Genomic DNA, 13845 nt, shown 5'->3' with positions numbered 1-13845 from the left:
CACTTTGTTTCTTCCATAATTGTTTTTAAATATCGAACCTGGATTGTCCATAGGCAGAGACAGGAAAAGCTATAGTTGTCTCCCATTCTCTCCTTAGTAGGAATGAAAGAAAGAGATTAATTCTCAAGAACTGTTGAGGAATGGTTGCTACGAGCAGCACTGTGTGAATCGGTAAACACGGCTTCGTGTAAATAGAGGCAAGGTTCTGCCTCCATAATAAAAATAAGTGTGCTTCTTGTTTTTGTATTAAACAGCAGAGCTGTGTTCTCTTTGATGTGATATTTGCTGAAGTAAAGAATGACAGTCAGCAAGTTGGAGGAGTATTGCTGATAACAGACTTGTTTTTGAGTTGTTTTTAACAAACGCATTAAAGACTTGTCCGAGCTCTGCATGCTTTCAGGTTTGGAGGGCTGCCTGTGACAAAAAATAACTGATGATTCTAAATGGAGAAAAAAGAAAATAACGTTTCTGACACAATATTCAAAAGCCGGTTGATCCTGAAGGCAGAAGAACAGATATGTACTTAAACTGCCAACTGAAGCACTCTTTTTGCGGTCAGTTAAGGTTTAGGCTAAGTCTAGGCCAGGAATGAGTCCTGGGCTGGAAACATGACTTTAATCACACCATGGTGACTTTCACAAGCAGAAAAAATGCATGAAACAGTTACAGTCTAGAGAACCTACAGCAGTAGTTTGTCATCATTGAAGGAATGAGAAAGGAGAGGACAGGCCACAGAAATCATCCATTAGTGGTGCAGTGTCCAGGGTTTGGTGTAAAATTTGAAACACAACCCAGTGGATTTCCATTTGCTTCTAAGTCTTCACATTCTTAAGCTTTGAGAAGGAAGTCAGCACTGACCCCACTATTGGCTTTGTCCACCAAGGCCTGCCCAGATCTGGCCTGAATTTGCACTGAAGAGCATTCCTGTCTAAGAATGCTAGTCAGTGTCCATGTTTCTTTACTATTACCATGAATCACTGGTCCCATGAGTGTCACCCAACCTTCTACCTACTCTATTGGTCATCTGTACTTTGAGATAGAAACCTCAAATCATTTCTACTTTGCACTGCAGTAATGGGAGCAGAACACAACATTTGCGATGTTATCTGCTGCATTAATTAAAACAGCAGGTCAACCAGACCCACTGCTTTTTCTCTACAAATTTCTGCTGGGTGTGTAAATGTTCAAGCAGTGTCCTTGGTGAACAGCAGGCAGAACACCACAGTCAGCACAAAGGGGCAGAGATCTGAAGCGGTGAAGATCCACACTAAAAAGTTCTCTGTCTCTGAGGCATTGTTATGCTGCTCATTAAATCCACTTGTTTTACTTTCCAGTGATAATGTCCATAGAATATTGCCATTGTGTTTGACAGATGCTTTTATCTAAGCTGACTTAGAGAATTTCACCAGTTTTTAACTTATTACAGGTAAAAAAGCTAAAGAATGAATAGGTTATGTTGCAGACGCTAATAATCTCCCAATTACCGTGTTACAGCATTCTTGAAGATCTGATCCTATTTTTTGTTTGCTTGGGGGGTACGCTTTGTGTCCTTCAGGAACATCGCATCACGGCGGCTATTCACACAGAGCTGTGGTGTACGCACTGCAGGAATGTGGGATTCGCCACATCGACACGGCAAAGCGGTACGGCTGTGAGTCCCAGCTGGCAGAGGCGATCCAGGAGAGTGGGGTGCAGCGAGAGGAGCTCTGGCTCACCACCAAACTGTGGCCCGGTGACTACGGCTACCAGACTGCCAAGCAAGCCTGCCTGGACTCCTGCAGGAGGCTGGGGGTGAAGTACCTAGGTAAGTACACATTCTCTCTCATCTCTGTCATCTCCTGCTCAGATTGTGTCTTTAGCCATTGATGTCCACTACATGCAGCTCCTGTGATTGCAGTCCAGGATCCCAGCACCTTTCACTGAGGGTTTAGAAGTTTAATAAGGAAGAGGCAACTCCAACAGGCCAGTTTAATGTCCAGTTTCAAATGTGCCATTAACAGTGCTGCCATTGCAGTTGAAAAATGCCCTGGAAGACACACCCACAGAGTGCAGGACTGTCATGCTTCTCCTCATGTGAAACAAGGCTTGTCTTTTGAGTGCATGATTGCGTCATGTGTCGCTCTAGAAGGGAGAGCGACCCCTCCTGTTGTGTAATCATTACTTCTAGCAGCATCCTGATTCCTCTTGGATGTCTCCCTTTCAGATACAACCTTGATGAACTTCATAAAGCTGACCGGGCTTCAGGGTGTTGCATACCTGAAGCTGAAAAATGTCTTAAAGGGCTTGGTAATTGAGCCCTTGTTTGGCATTAATTCTAACATATTGTTATACAGAGGGAGATAGTCTGTCTGGCGTCAGACTCCGTCAAGCTGGCCACCTCCTGCCCCTCACAACAAAGCAAGGAAGTGGCAAACACCTGTCACTTTTCTTGCAGCAGGGCTCTGATTAGTTTTACTTGAAATGTCTTGTGCCGTGAACACATTTCTTGGGAGGAAGGGGAACAAAACCTCACTATTTAGTTATATCCTGTAGTTGTTCTTTAAGGAAAAGAAGTGTGCTGAGTCTCACTGTGAACTGCTCTGAAAGAACGCACTTTGATACTGGAAAATGTCCATCACTGCCCGCTCTTCATTCCTAAAATTTTCTAGTTTTCTCTTCAATCAATACATGTGTTCAGCACAATTATGCTGATTGCTGCTTCCTTTTCATTTGCTACTGCATGACACCGTTGTTTCTCTTTCTTGTGTACGATGCAAGATCATTACTATTATTACTACAATTCCAGCAATAAGGTGCTTGTAGTCCAGAAGATGTAATGTGGACTGCTAATGTGTCTACTTGTAGGCCTCCTGCCTCACCACTATGAGGTTTCAGTTCTGCGATTTGCTTCATGGGAAAATTAAAAATTGAGGCAAAAAAACAGAATCCACCAAGTGTATGTGGCTCATTTTAAGCCTTAAATAAATGGAATAAATGAGGAAAAAGTAAAAATTGCAGATTTGAAATCTGACAATCCAAAAGATGGAGTAATCAGATTAACAACAAGTGAAATCCTGTCTATAATGTAGCCTTTGCTACAGAATTAAGCTGTATTAACTCTGTTATGTTCGTCTCACAGCACCTGTAGCTATAATTACAGGAGCCTTTTAGAAGATTCAGAAAATGCTGGTCTAATAATATTCACGTTACAAGCAAGTGCAATATTAACTTAAAAAAAAAACATGAAGTCACTGTAAATTAGATGTAACAATGTCTCAAAGGCCAGGATGAGAGGTTAGGAACAAGGATAAATTCGGCAGCAGACATTCTCACAAAAGGCTGGGTGTCATTATGAAAACAGTGTTTTTTCCAGGACTCTGTCAGTTCAAAACTGGAGAGTTTTTTTGTGAAACCACAACCGTGGGTGCTGAAGGAGCATGTGTAGTAAAGCTTCCGGTCTTTATGGGAGTCACTTTCAGCTGTGCGGGCCTTTGTCATTGTTCTGGGATGTGATTTTTTCATGAGATAAGGAACATGTTGAAAAAATAAAATTCCAGCTCACAATGGAGCTTAAAAACAAAAAAAGGTCCCATTATTGCTCTTGTGTCAATCAATTCCTGCGCTACGTAAACAATGTCTTCTTTTTAAGGCATAAATCAGAGCACTAAAGGTCGCCAGGACTGCGGCTAGTCTTTACAGGAAAGAGAGGGGCCAGCTGTTGGGTGCAGATAAACTGGCAGGCTGCTCTCCTGCCGTGGAGATGACTGGTGCATGTACAGCCTGCATAGAGCAGTGATGGGAGTCTGCTTTGGCATGACTCCAGCTGTGGCTACCAGAAGTGCCTTTTTACAGCAGAGCATTGTGTCACATGTGTGTTCCTGTTTTTCTCATGTGTGCCCTGTTGCCTGTGTGTAATGCAGCTCCCTTGCTGTTGCTGCTTGAAGCATTTTTCCCAGGGTACTATAGACAGTCTGGTCCTGCCCTCGGGGATCTGTGATAGCTCTTGGAATATGCACGGGGATTTTTTTATAAATCACTGGGACAAAAATTGAGCACAGCATTCCATATAAGGGCATAGTAGTACATTGTTCAATGTAAACATAACATTCCGTGCTTTTAACAATATTATACATCCTAACATCATGTTTACTTTTTTATTGTTTCTCAACATTGTCAAGAACATGTACTTGATGTGCCGCCATGAACACCTGTGATGTTAGTCAAAAAATGTAGTCAGTCACTTGCAGGTGAGACCTGGTGCAGAAGGACAGGTCTGGGGAGCACACTGCTCTCCTCTTGCATGTTGTGCTTGGCTCAGCCCAGCCCCAGGAATTTTACTGTGCAGAGTTCTGCCCCAGAAGGAAGTGTTTTTTATTTTAAAAACGTCTTTCTTCAATAAATAGCTGTGAAGGCAAATTAACCTCTAATGTGCCACAAGCCAGATCCCTCCCTCCTGGGACCTCTATCAGAACTGCTTAAAGTAATTGAAATAATCTGAAACAGCTGTAATAAACCTATACATTTTTGTGCCCAAGGATGTGTAGACCAAAAAAAAAACAGAGCTGAAGAGTTTTAGTCCTAATTTATAATAGGACACTATGTACTGCTGTAATAATAATACCAAATGCCAAAAAAGGAAATGCTAAGTAACAGATGACAAAATATTTTTTGTCCTTTATTTAACCAGATGAGTTAACTGACAACACATTCTCATTTATACTGACAATATTCACTATTTACTGGAGTAATGTGAGCGAAGTACTTGAAGGACTCACGAGCACAACTGCAGCATGTTATCCAGGATCCAACAGCACCTCCTTCCAGGTCAGTCCTAACCTCCACTGCTGTTCTGCACATTAGAATAAAGTAATAAAGTAAGTCAATAAAAACGGCTTGCGCAGGCTTTGCATGGTGGGAGCAGGCACCGAGGCACAGCCAACACAGTAACTAACAGGCTCAGCTGGATGAGTCTGGGCAAATCTCGGAATAAAAAACACAGTCGATGAAGAAAGCAAGGAACTACAGTATTGTTAATTTAAAGTCATGTATAAAAACAAAACTTTAAACCTTCAATAAAATAATTTTAAAAAGCAGTCTAAAATTAATAATCAGCTCAAAACCTAAGTAAGTATTAAAAATGTAATGTTACTCATGATGCTTTAAAATAAATGGCAATTAATAGGCTGAAGGTAGTGAAATGACTGTAGATAGTTGTTCAGTCCAGATGAGTCTTGGGATTCACAACTCACATTTCACATAGTTTGGGAACACGTGCCGTGTAAATCATGAACTACCTGTGCATGTGTGTGATATTGTACCTTCATGTGTTGCTTTTATTCATTAGGGACTTTTCCTCAAACGCAAGAAAATATAATGCAACACCCTCCAATGCAAAACCCCTTCTCCCACCCCCTTTAAGCCCCTTTACCTTTCTCCCTAAGGACCCCTAGAATACAGTCAGACAGCTACAAGAGAACCCCTGTGCAAGCTGACATTGTCAGCAGCAACACGCCAAGTCTCCACTGTCTTCCCACCAGCACTGTGACTCCCAGCAGCGGAAAGATCCCTATAGATAAGAATAAGGTAGAATAAGATCCAGGGATGGCAGAGGTTCTTTGTGTTATTCACCTTTTTACCATAGACCCTACTATAACATGGGGCCTTGTGAAACTCTTTGAAAAAGAGGTCCGGTCCGTTGATTGATAGACTGGCTCCCAGGAAATGTACAGTACAGAGTGTGACAAACCAGGGTTCAGGAAGTCGTAACAGGATCTATAAACTAGTAAGACAGACGCGCCAACACGGCGGTAAGTTATAAACCAGTGTGGTTTGTTAAAAGTGCGTAGAAATATAACCCCACCATAACAAATATAAAAGATAAACTCCGTATGAGCTGCTAACTAGACTTCAGCAAGGCCCTCTATCAATATTGCCAAGCAGCTATGGTTCTTATCACCTCCTCAAACAACTCTCACTGAGTCAGACTTCAGAACTCTGATTTCAGAGATTTCTCATTTCACAGTTCCTCAGGAACACAGTTGCTTGGACAGTAGCTTTCTATTCCCTCTGGGTAGTTTGCACACAGAAGATCTGTCTTCTGTCTCAAAACAGCAAATTCAAAACCAGTCAAGGAAGCCTATGCTTCCTGCTTTTTAAACTGTTACCGGACCAGTTGTCTTGCAGGTACTGGTCAAGTAACTGAGGGCCGCAGCTCACTCCCCACAGCTTTATGGGGGTTCCAACAGTTATCTCTATTTTGACTGAATTTACTTCCTTCTTACAAGAGGAAGAAAACTATTGGGGCATCCAGCTGAAAAATACTAGTCTATAAAAAGTGTCTGCTCAAGTCTGAAAAGAACAGCAGAGCATAATGCCATCAAGCTGGTTAGTGTAAATTCCAAATGGGATGCAAAAAATCAGGGAGAGAAGGTATAGATGTGTAATAATGTGTAAATTCTCTTCCAGACCTATACTTGATGCACTGGCCTGACTGCATGTCTCCTGGGAGATCCAACAGGGAGGTGCGGGCAGAGACGTGGAGGGCACTGGAGGAGTTGCACGACAAAGGTACACAAGTCCGACTCTGATAGCAGGGCAGCCTGAGCAGCCTGAGCTCCACTGAGAAACTCGTCAAGTGTGCTAGCTCAATTCAAAATCAAGCAATAGCTGCACCTCTTCCTTATTTAGTTCATGTATGTAGCTGTGTCTGCCTGCATATGGGCTGCAAAGGAACAAGTAAAGGTTTATTCCATGCTGAAAAGAGAAGAAAAGAAACACAACGTTTCGGCTGTGGACCCTTCTTTGGGTCCAAGAAGGCTGAGTTTTTTTTCACAATTCCTTGTTACAAACTCAAATAGAAATACATACAGTATATACTTTGTATGGAATTTTTTGTCACTAGTGTACACAAATTACTCTACAATGTCAAACCAAACAAGTTCTAAATACAGACATATAAGACAGATAAGAATCTGTAATTGCTGTAAAAAATGCTTCGACAAGGTACTGACTCAGGAGGGTGAATTCTCGAATAAACAAGATGTTTCAATTTTTCCTTTTTCTTAAAAAAATTTTACACTTAAATATTTTGTCCATTTAAATGTTGCATATGTTGTGTGGATCAAAGGGGGAAAATCATATCAATGCATTATAAACTCTGTTCTTAATACAATGGTATTTGCGGTCATGCAGGTTAGGTGAATACTTTTTAGAAAACACTGCTTGCCAGTTCTACTCGTGAGTAAACAGCCTCTAGAAATCCAGGTGATTATGCTTCGCTGTTTTGTTTATTATTACCACAGGATCAGATGGCCTCTGTTTCAGGGATTTCAATTAGCATTCCATGCGAACAGTAGAAATCGCAACATGAAGCTGCCTTCCATCAACTCCACATATGAAAATGGATAGCTACAAAAGGCACTTTCTTTAAAAATAAATATATGTTATTCCCATAAGATTTTAATGTATAGCAAATTTTACTCTCACTTGTCGTGATCACAATGTATTGCTACCGAGTCTCTGGCTGGATAGTGTGCTGGAGAACTCTGTTGTATTAGCCAACCAACTGTGTTTAGTTTCTATGCACATGCCACTGCTTCTGTAGAATTTAGAAAAGAAAATGATGGTATTTTATTATTTTAAACCGCTGTGAGAAAAGAGAATCTTCGAGGCACAAAGTACAATTTTTAGAAGTTTGCTGTTGTTTAACTTAACTGATCAAATGATGTACCATCAAAATAACAGCGCTATCTAATCCATCCTTCTATTTTGTCTGGGAAGAGTTATTGAAGCAGAATTTCCCAGAAATCAGACTCACAATCTGGCTCTTTCATGTGCGTTTCTTGATGTTTCGTCCTGATTTTATGTAAGTTTGCAGTCACTCCATTGTTGTCCCTTTATTGGATTTTGAAACAGCTAAGAATGCTTTTTGTTTTCAGTAGTTATTTTCCTGCTAGGTCAGGTTTTTGTAATATTCTTTTGTTGTCAGTGACCTATAATCCTTACCAGGGATGTGCAGAGCGGGGTGGCTATAGTGTCTCAAGCCCCTGCCCCTTTGCCCTCATTGGCCCAAGTGCCCTTTTTTGCTTGTAGAAAAAAAGTCCAACCAATTTCATTTTTTTTTTCGCCACTTGATGATTCCAGTTCTGTATTTAGTACAGAATTTAGTATTTAGTATTTGTAAACTGTATTTAGTATCTCCCGTTAGGAAAAAAAAAATCTTGGACCTAATTGATCTAATCCGAGCACAAGTTCCCAACTCCTGTTCATTGTAAAAAGCAGCGATAAGCAATGTAGGCTACTACACCTATGGAGGTCGTGTTAAACATTTTTGAACAGTGAGAAGATACACAGATTTTTCAAAAAGACTGTACAAATGTAACACACCAAGGGTGTCGTATTGAGAACTTTGTATTTAAGAAAGACTATTTTCATTCATCTATTCTAAGTCTGCAAACCGTCAAACTCACCACGTTATTGTCTGCATGGCTACTTAGCTAGCTAGATTTGAGATTTCCTTAAGAAAATGTATTTAACTGAGTAGTCAAGCCAGTCTTTTTGTATTTGATATAAATAGTTAACATGCATATGTTAAAGCACGCCTTCAGAAAAAAGAAGAAAAAAAGAGAGAGAGAATTTAGAGAGGCAGGTAAATGAAGTTCATCGCTTCATAACTGGGTCACAACTAGCTGCAGACGAACAGGTAAATGATCATCTGCTGCTAGTAATAATGTTTCAACATTTAGTAGTGTAAATTAAGCAGTTTCAAGAGATATCCAGTACATAATCATAATAGAGATATATTGCTTTATAAGTGGGCAAAATTAAAGAGATGGAAACATAAAGATGAGAAAAGGAATTACTAAAGGAATAAGTAGAGACAGACAGAAAAAAGAAGAGATAGGGACAGAAAGAGAACATGGAAAGAGGAAAGGAAGAGATGGAGACAGAAAGATATCTTGTCTGTTAATCAAACATAATGAGCAATTATGGACAACCATTTTTTTGCCAAAGTAGTGAATATTATAATGCCTCTGAAGTCACATCCAAACTTCCTGTAAATTAAAAAAAAACACAGAAATACAAGCGAACACTAATTTGTGTCCAGGATACTCTAACAAATCCTGTCCCGAAAAGTGCCCCTTCTCCCCTTTTGAGCCACTGAGAACCAAAACGGCCTCTGACCGTTACACTGATGTTGCTGCCTCAACAACTACCACCTAAGCTGCCAAATATTCTTTTGTTTTGGAAAGACTTCCATGTAAACATTTCCTTGTTTAAAGGCACTTTTGCTGCTGTTTGTGTATCTGGAATTTCAGAAAATATACTGTTAAGAACTGTTTCTAAAAAGGTTTTTTCCTACTCAGTGACTGGCTTGAATATTGGAAAATTCTTAATTGACTTGGAAACATTGTTACCTTGCAAGTTTTTAGAAGCTGCCATCTAAATATTTAAAACATTTTTGTTTTTGGAAAACCAAACCATCTTTAAGCTGCTGAAAACACTGCACTTTAAACGCATATTTTCTGGAGAAACAATCACTTAAACTGCTACAAATAACTAAATCCAAACACATTCTGTATAATGACTTATTTTTTTCCTCTGTCAAACACAGCTATCTTGAGCCATTTGATTTTTTCTGCCATCCTGTGCTTGACATCAGTGCTATAGATATGTTGATACATATTGTATAATGTCACAGCTCAATTTTTGTATTTCCCTTTTTATTTGGCTTCCTGCAGCTAAAAGAAGCTTCAGAAGCTTCTTCTTGTTCAAAACTGCAAGAGAGCCACTGGTACAGACATTTGGTGTCTGTGCTTGGCTAAGGAGTCAATGATGTGAATCTGCCATCAGTGGGATTATGACTGAATGCCTCTAAATTAGAATCCCCCCTAAAAGGTAGAAAGACACTACTGTCTTATACCACACATCCTCAACATATTATACCATTTCTACATTCCTAACACTGGTTACCTGCAGCTTGTCATATTGACTTTAAAATGGCTTTTCATGATCAAGGTCGTTTACAGGGCCTATGGCAGATTACAGACTATAAGGGTAAGGAAGTAGCTCTTCATGATGACCCAGAGCTCCTAGACAAATTGAATGAGCTCTATAGTAAATTTTAATTATGCCAAAAGTGCCAAGCTGCAGGCAGAATTGCTCGTCAAAATCTCAGTGTAGAGCTTTGGGTTTTGTTGAGGTTAACCCAGGAAAACAGGTGCTGGAACAAAAAGGCTGTTTAAGATGTTCAGGTAGGGTGGTCATCAGATACAGGGCTGCCCGGAGGATCAAGCAAGTGGGCTGACAGCTGCAGGGCTGCCCGGTTCTTCAGACAGAAAGGCTGCTTGGGGTTTCGAGGAGACAAGAGGACTGATGGCTTAATCAGTGCTTCGGCAGGGATCTGAGCAGAAGGGATGGACACAGAGCTCAACAAATATCAGAGTGCTGATTAAGCCGTGAATCAAACCTTTTTCGTGTGCTTAATTGGTGAATTTATTAGATGAATTGCCTAATTGGGAACTAATACCTCTGTCAAGGACTGGTTTTTGGTACTGAGTATGCTTCCTTGAAAGGGATCCACCTGTACATCTAAGGAACCCGTAGCGGTTCAGAAAGCCAACAGTAACAGATCACCAAACACGCACTTCCAAAGTGAATGATATGCAGGCTCAGGACTACAATGTGTGGCTCTGAGGTTGGAATGCATCACAGTCACAAGGGAAGATACCTGGAAGATACCTGGAAGTTTCTTGGCTTTCACAGTCTCCTCTTCTGTGAAATGAGAGGCCAATGTACACCAGATAGTGAAAAAGACTATTTCCTCAGAAAGCTCATAGACTTCTGCGACTCAGGAAGGCAAAGTCCATATTTACAGGGCAACAACTAAGATTGTGTTAACTCTTTTTTTGTTATGGACTAGAAACTTAGCACTTCAAGAGAGCAGAATAGAGTGGTCCACACAGTTTCTAAAATAACCATCTGTTGGTTTCATGTACACAACACTTTTAAATTGGAAAACTGAAGATTGTCAATGACCACTCCCATTCAGCTTAGATGGGATAGACTCTAGAACAGAGTGGTTCCAGCAGAGTACCAATCCTGAGACTGTTCATTGTTTTAACTCAACAGTTTTATAAAAATGTGTTGGTACTTCTGCACTAGGACTTTATATTATTCCGGACAACTAGGGTAGTATTCTATGTAGGGTGGATTTCTATCCATGTTTATGTGGCATTGTATTGCAATTTGTTAATGTTGTGTGTGTGCTTCATTCTCTTTTCCGTTTCTGTCTTTTTGTATCTCAGTTATTTTGAGAGCACCACAAGAAATTCCAATGTGTTGGTTTGCTAAAAAAGTTGACTTGTCTTTATCAGTGCGTACCAGGTTTTGGTATTAAGTTGCTTTCAAACAAACAGGCAAGGTGATGTGCATGGTTTCTATTGGTTTACAACCATTCTTTTGTTCATAGTGATACACTCTTGGTTTCATTTCAGAATTTCACAAAATAGGCTACTTACTGTTTTCCTGATTACAAAGATGTCTTTAACAAGTCACAAAAGACACAACATAGGCATACAGTATATCTAATATCCATTACCTTATGCAGGTGGCCAATGTTTTTAATTTTTCATACTTTTTGTAAATATAACCTAAAAGGGTCAAGAGGTTTGCTTGGAGAAATTGTCTGGAAATAAAGAAGTAAATCTTGAGAATTGTAATTACAAATCTTGATTAGAGAGCAAGGCAAAAACCTGCAGCCTTCACAGGATTTCTTTAAACATTCTGGAAACACACATTTTTTGTGGATACAAAACCACATTTGTTGTGGTTTTGCTTGATGACAAGGAAGCCAGAGTAACAGAGTGACACTAGTAGTGGTGGGTAACAACCTGGCCCATAGGGGGAGCTCTGAAACAAGGAGGAGAACACCTTTCCAGAATTTTACTGAGAGCACACCTTGTCCCAGACTGAGGTACGGAACTGGTCAGGGTGGGATAATCTTAACAGAGGCAGAAATATCACAGGAAATACATAGGGCGTCCTCGAAAATCAAACTGGTTGGACAAGAAGGCATTTTCCAATACTACATTGAAGAAGTGAAAGTTGTTTTGAATGAAGTCTTAATCAGGATATTTAAACTGGCTCTTAATACAGATTTTTATTCCTAATGCCTCTAAAATGTATATAAAAGGGTAGTTCTTATTTAACAAACCTGCTAGATTTTGTTGGACATCAGTAGCAAGGATAGCAATGGTAGTAATTATGTAAAGTACTGGTATATTGAGAATTCTGGAAAGTCTTTGTTAATGTTCCACATAAAAGATCAATCAAATTGAAAGAAATATGAATGTACATCAAAGTGATTATATAGAATAAAGGAGAATTGTGATTGATTGATGCAGTGGGGTACCACATGGATCTGTTTTAGGTTTATTGCTCTTTCTGATTTGCTTTAATGACAACTAAATTATATACTGTGGCCCAGTCTATAAACTTATAGATATTAGACATAAAAAGGGAGCGGCAAACACTTCAGATGTAGCAAAGATTTCAAGGGGAAATTTAATGCATAACAAAAATCCAATATCAACTATACCACACTGCAGTTCAGTGCAGTGAACGAGATCATGAGATAATTGTGTAATAGCTGGATGCTGTGAAATGTCTCTTTAATGCCACACTGCCAAAATCAGAAACAACTTCCAGAAGACATGGGTCAGGTCAAGTCAGTACTGGTGACACGTTTACGTAGCAGAACTCTACACTGATGTCTGAAATTTCAGCAGACAAAGATGGGAAGATATGGGGAAGGCAGAGCAGCCTCTAGCAGTCCATTAGAATGTCAGGCCATGGCTTAGTTTCAACCTTTAACTTGTGTTTAAGAAAGATACAAAAACTTTTACTGTGTCAATAAGACAGAGAAAGGAAGACTTTAATCATATATAATGAGGAAAAATGAGGAGAAAGCAATTTTTGCATGTCCTTTCTGTAAACATCTTAAGTAGGCAGGCATTGAAAACAGTTCAGAGATATGAAGAATTCTGGGTAAAGGATTTGACAGTCCAGTCCCCCCTCCACTATGGACAAGCTTTTCAAAAGGGGAACAGAGTGAGGAGAGGGCACCCAGTTGTCATAGCACCCATAGGTGTGATGTACAGGGCAGACCCTGTTGAGCTGCTGTCACCACGAGTCAGGCAAAACTGTCAAAGCAAGCAAATAAGTAATTCTCCTCTTATGTTAATTTTATGGTAATTAGTACTTTAGTAGCCGCATACTTAAATCTGATGAAAGTCCTAAACACTTGCGATGCATGTCATCATTACACGATTAGGGGGCGCTGATATTTAGCTTCAGTGTAAGGCAAAGTTTACTGCCTGCATCTCATTGTTCTCTGTGGTAAATAACTGAGTGGGGAGGAATTCCATTCCCAAGAGGACCATGACCTCACACACTCTTCCAAGAAATGTCGAGCTGTGGTTTCAGTTTGAATTAGAAAACTATTCTGTAAATTCATATCTGTGAGGTGTTTCAATAAACTGGCACAGTGAGGGTAGAGTCCACTGCCTTTCACGCATGGACATGAACTGCAAAGTGTAACATGCCTCTTTAATCTTCAGAAATGTTCAACATTCTCCTAAGTGTTTTATTGGGGTTTTTTTCAAAATATTTCCAGAATGTTGTAGCAGAAGAATAAGATATCTGTGCTGGTTTTTGTGTATTATGACGGTGTATAATGAGACAGCTGTGAGAAGAGCTGGCGAGATGGGAACCTGCAGGACTGGGCTTTGTGGAACTCTTGTACAAGCCTCCTGGAAACGAGGCATCATGAGCTGCTAAATCCTTATTCACATTCTTATTCACAAA

At 40.0% G+C, this 13845-nt stretch overlaps 1 protein-coding gene across 5 annotated transcripts in view; it reads left to right on the top strand.

Moving 5' to 3' along the window:
• The window catches only part of LOC102682881 (uncharacterized oxidoreductase ZK1290.5), an 83306-nt gene that overhangs the window by 26581 nt on the left and 42880 nt on the right, over positions 1 to 13845 (top strand). For all 5 annotated transcript variants that reach the window (XR_011190394.1, XM_069194262.1, XM_015339290.2 and 2 more), the window contains exons 2-3: positions 1556 to 1804; positions 6445 to 6546. Coding sequence is in view for 4 of the 5 variants with exons in the window: in XM_069194262.1 (XP_069050363.1) it covers positions 1556 to 1804; positions 6445 to 6546 (351 nt within the window). In the remaining variant the exon portion in view is untranslated. The remainder of the gene's footprint in view (positions 1 to 1555; positions 1805 to 6444; positions 6547 to 13845) is intronic.

The sequence above is a fragment of the Lepisosteus oculatus genome, chromosome 9 (assembly GCF_040954835.1).
Source record: "Lepisosteus oculatus isolate fLepOcu1 chromosome 9, fLepOcu1.hap2, whole genome shotgun sequence".
NCBI lineage: Eukaryota > Metazoa > Chordata > Actinopteri > Semionotiformes > Lepisosteidae > Lepisosteus > Lepisosteus oculatus.
This window is presented reverse-complemented; position numbering and strand designations above follow the sequence as displayed.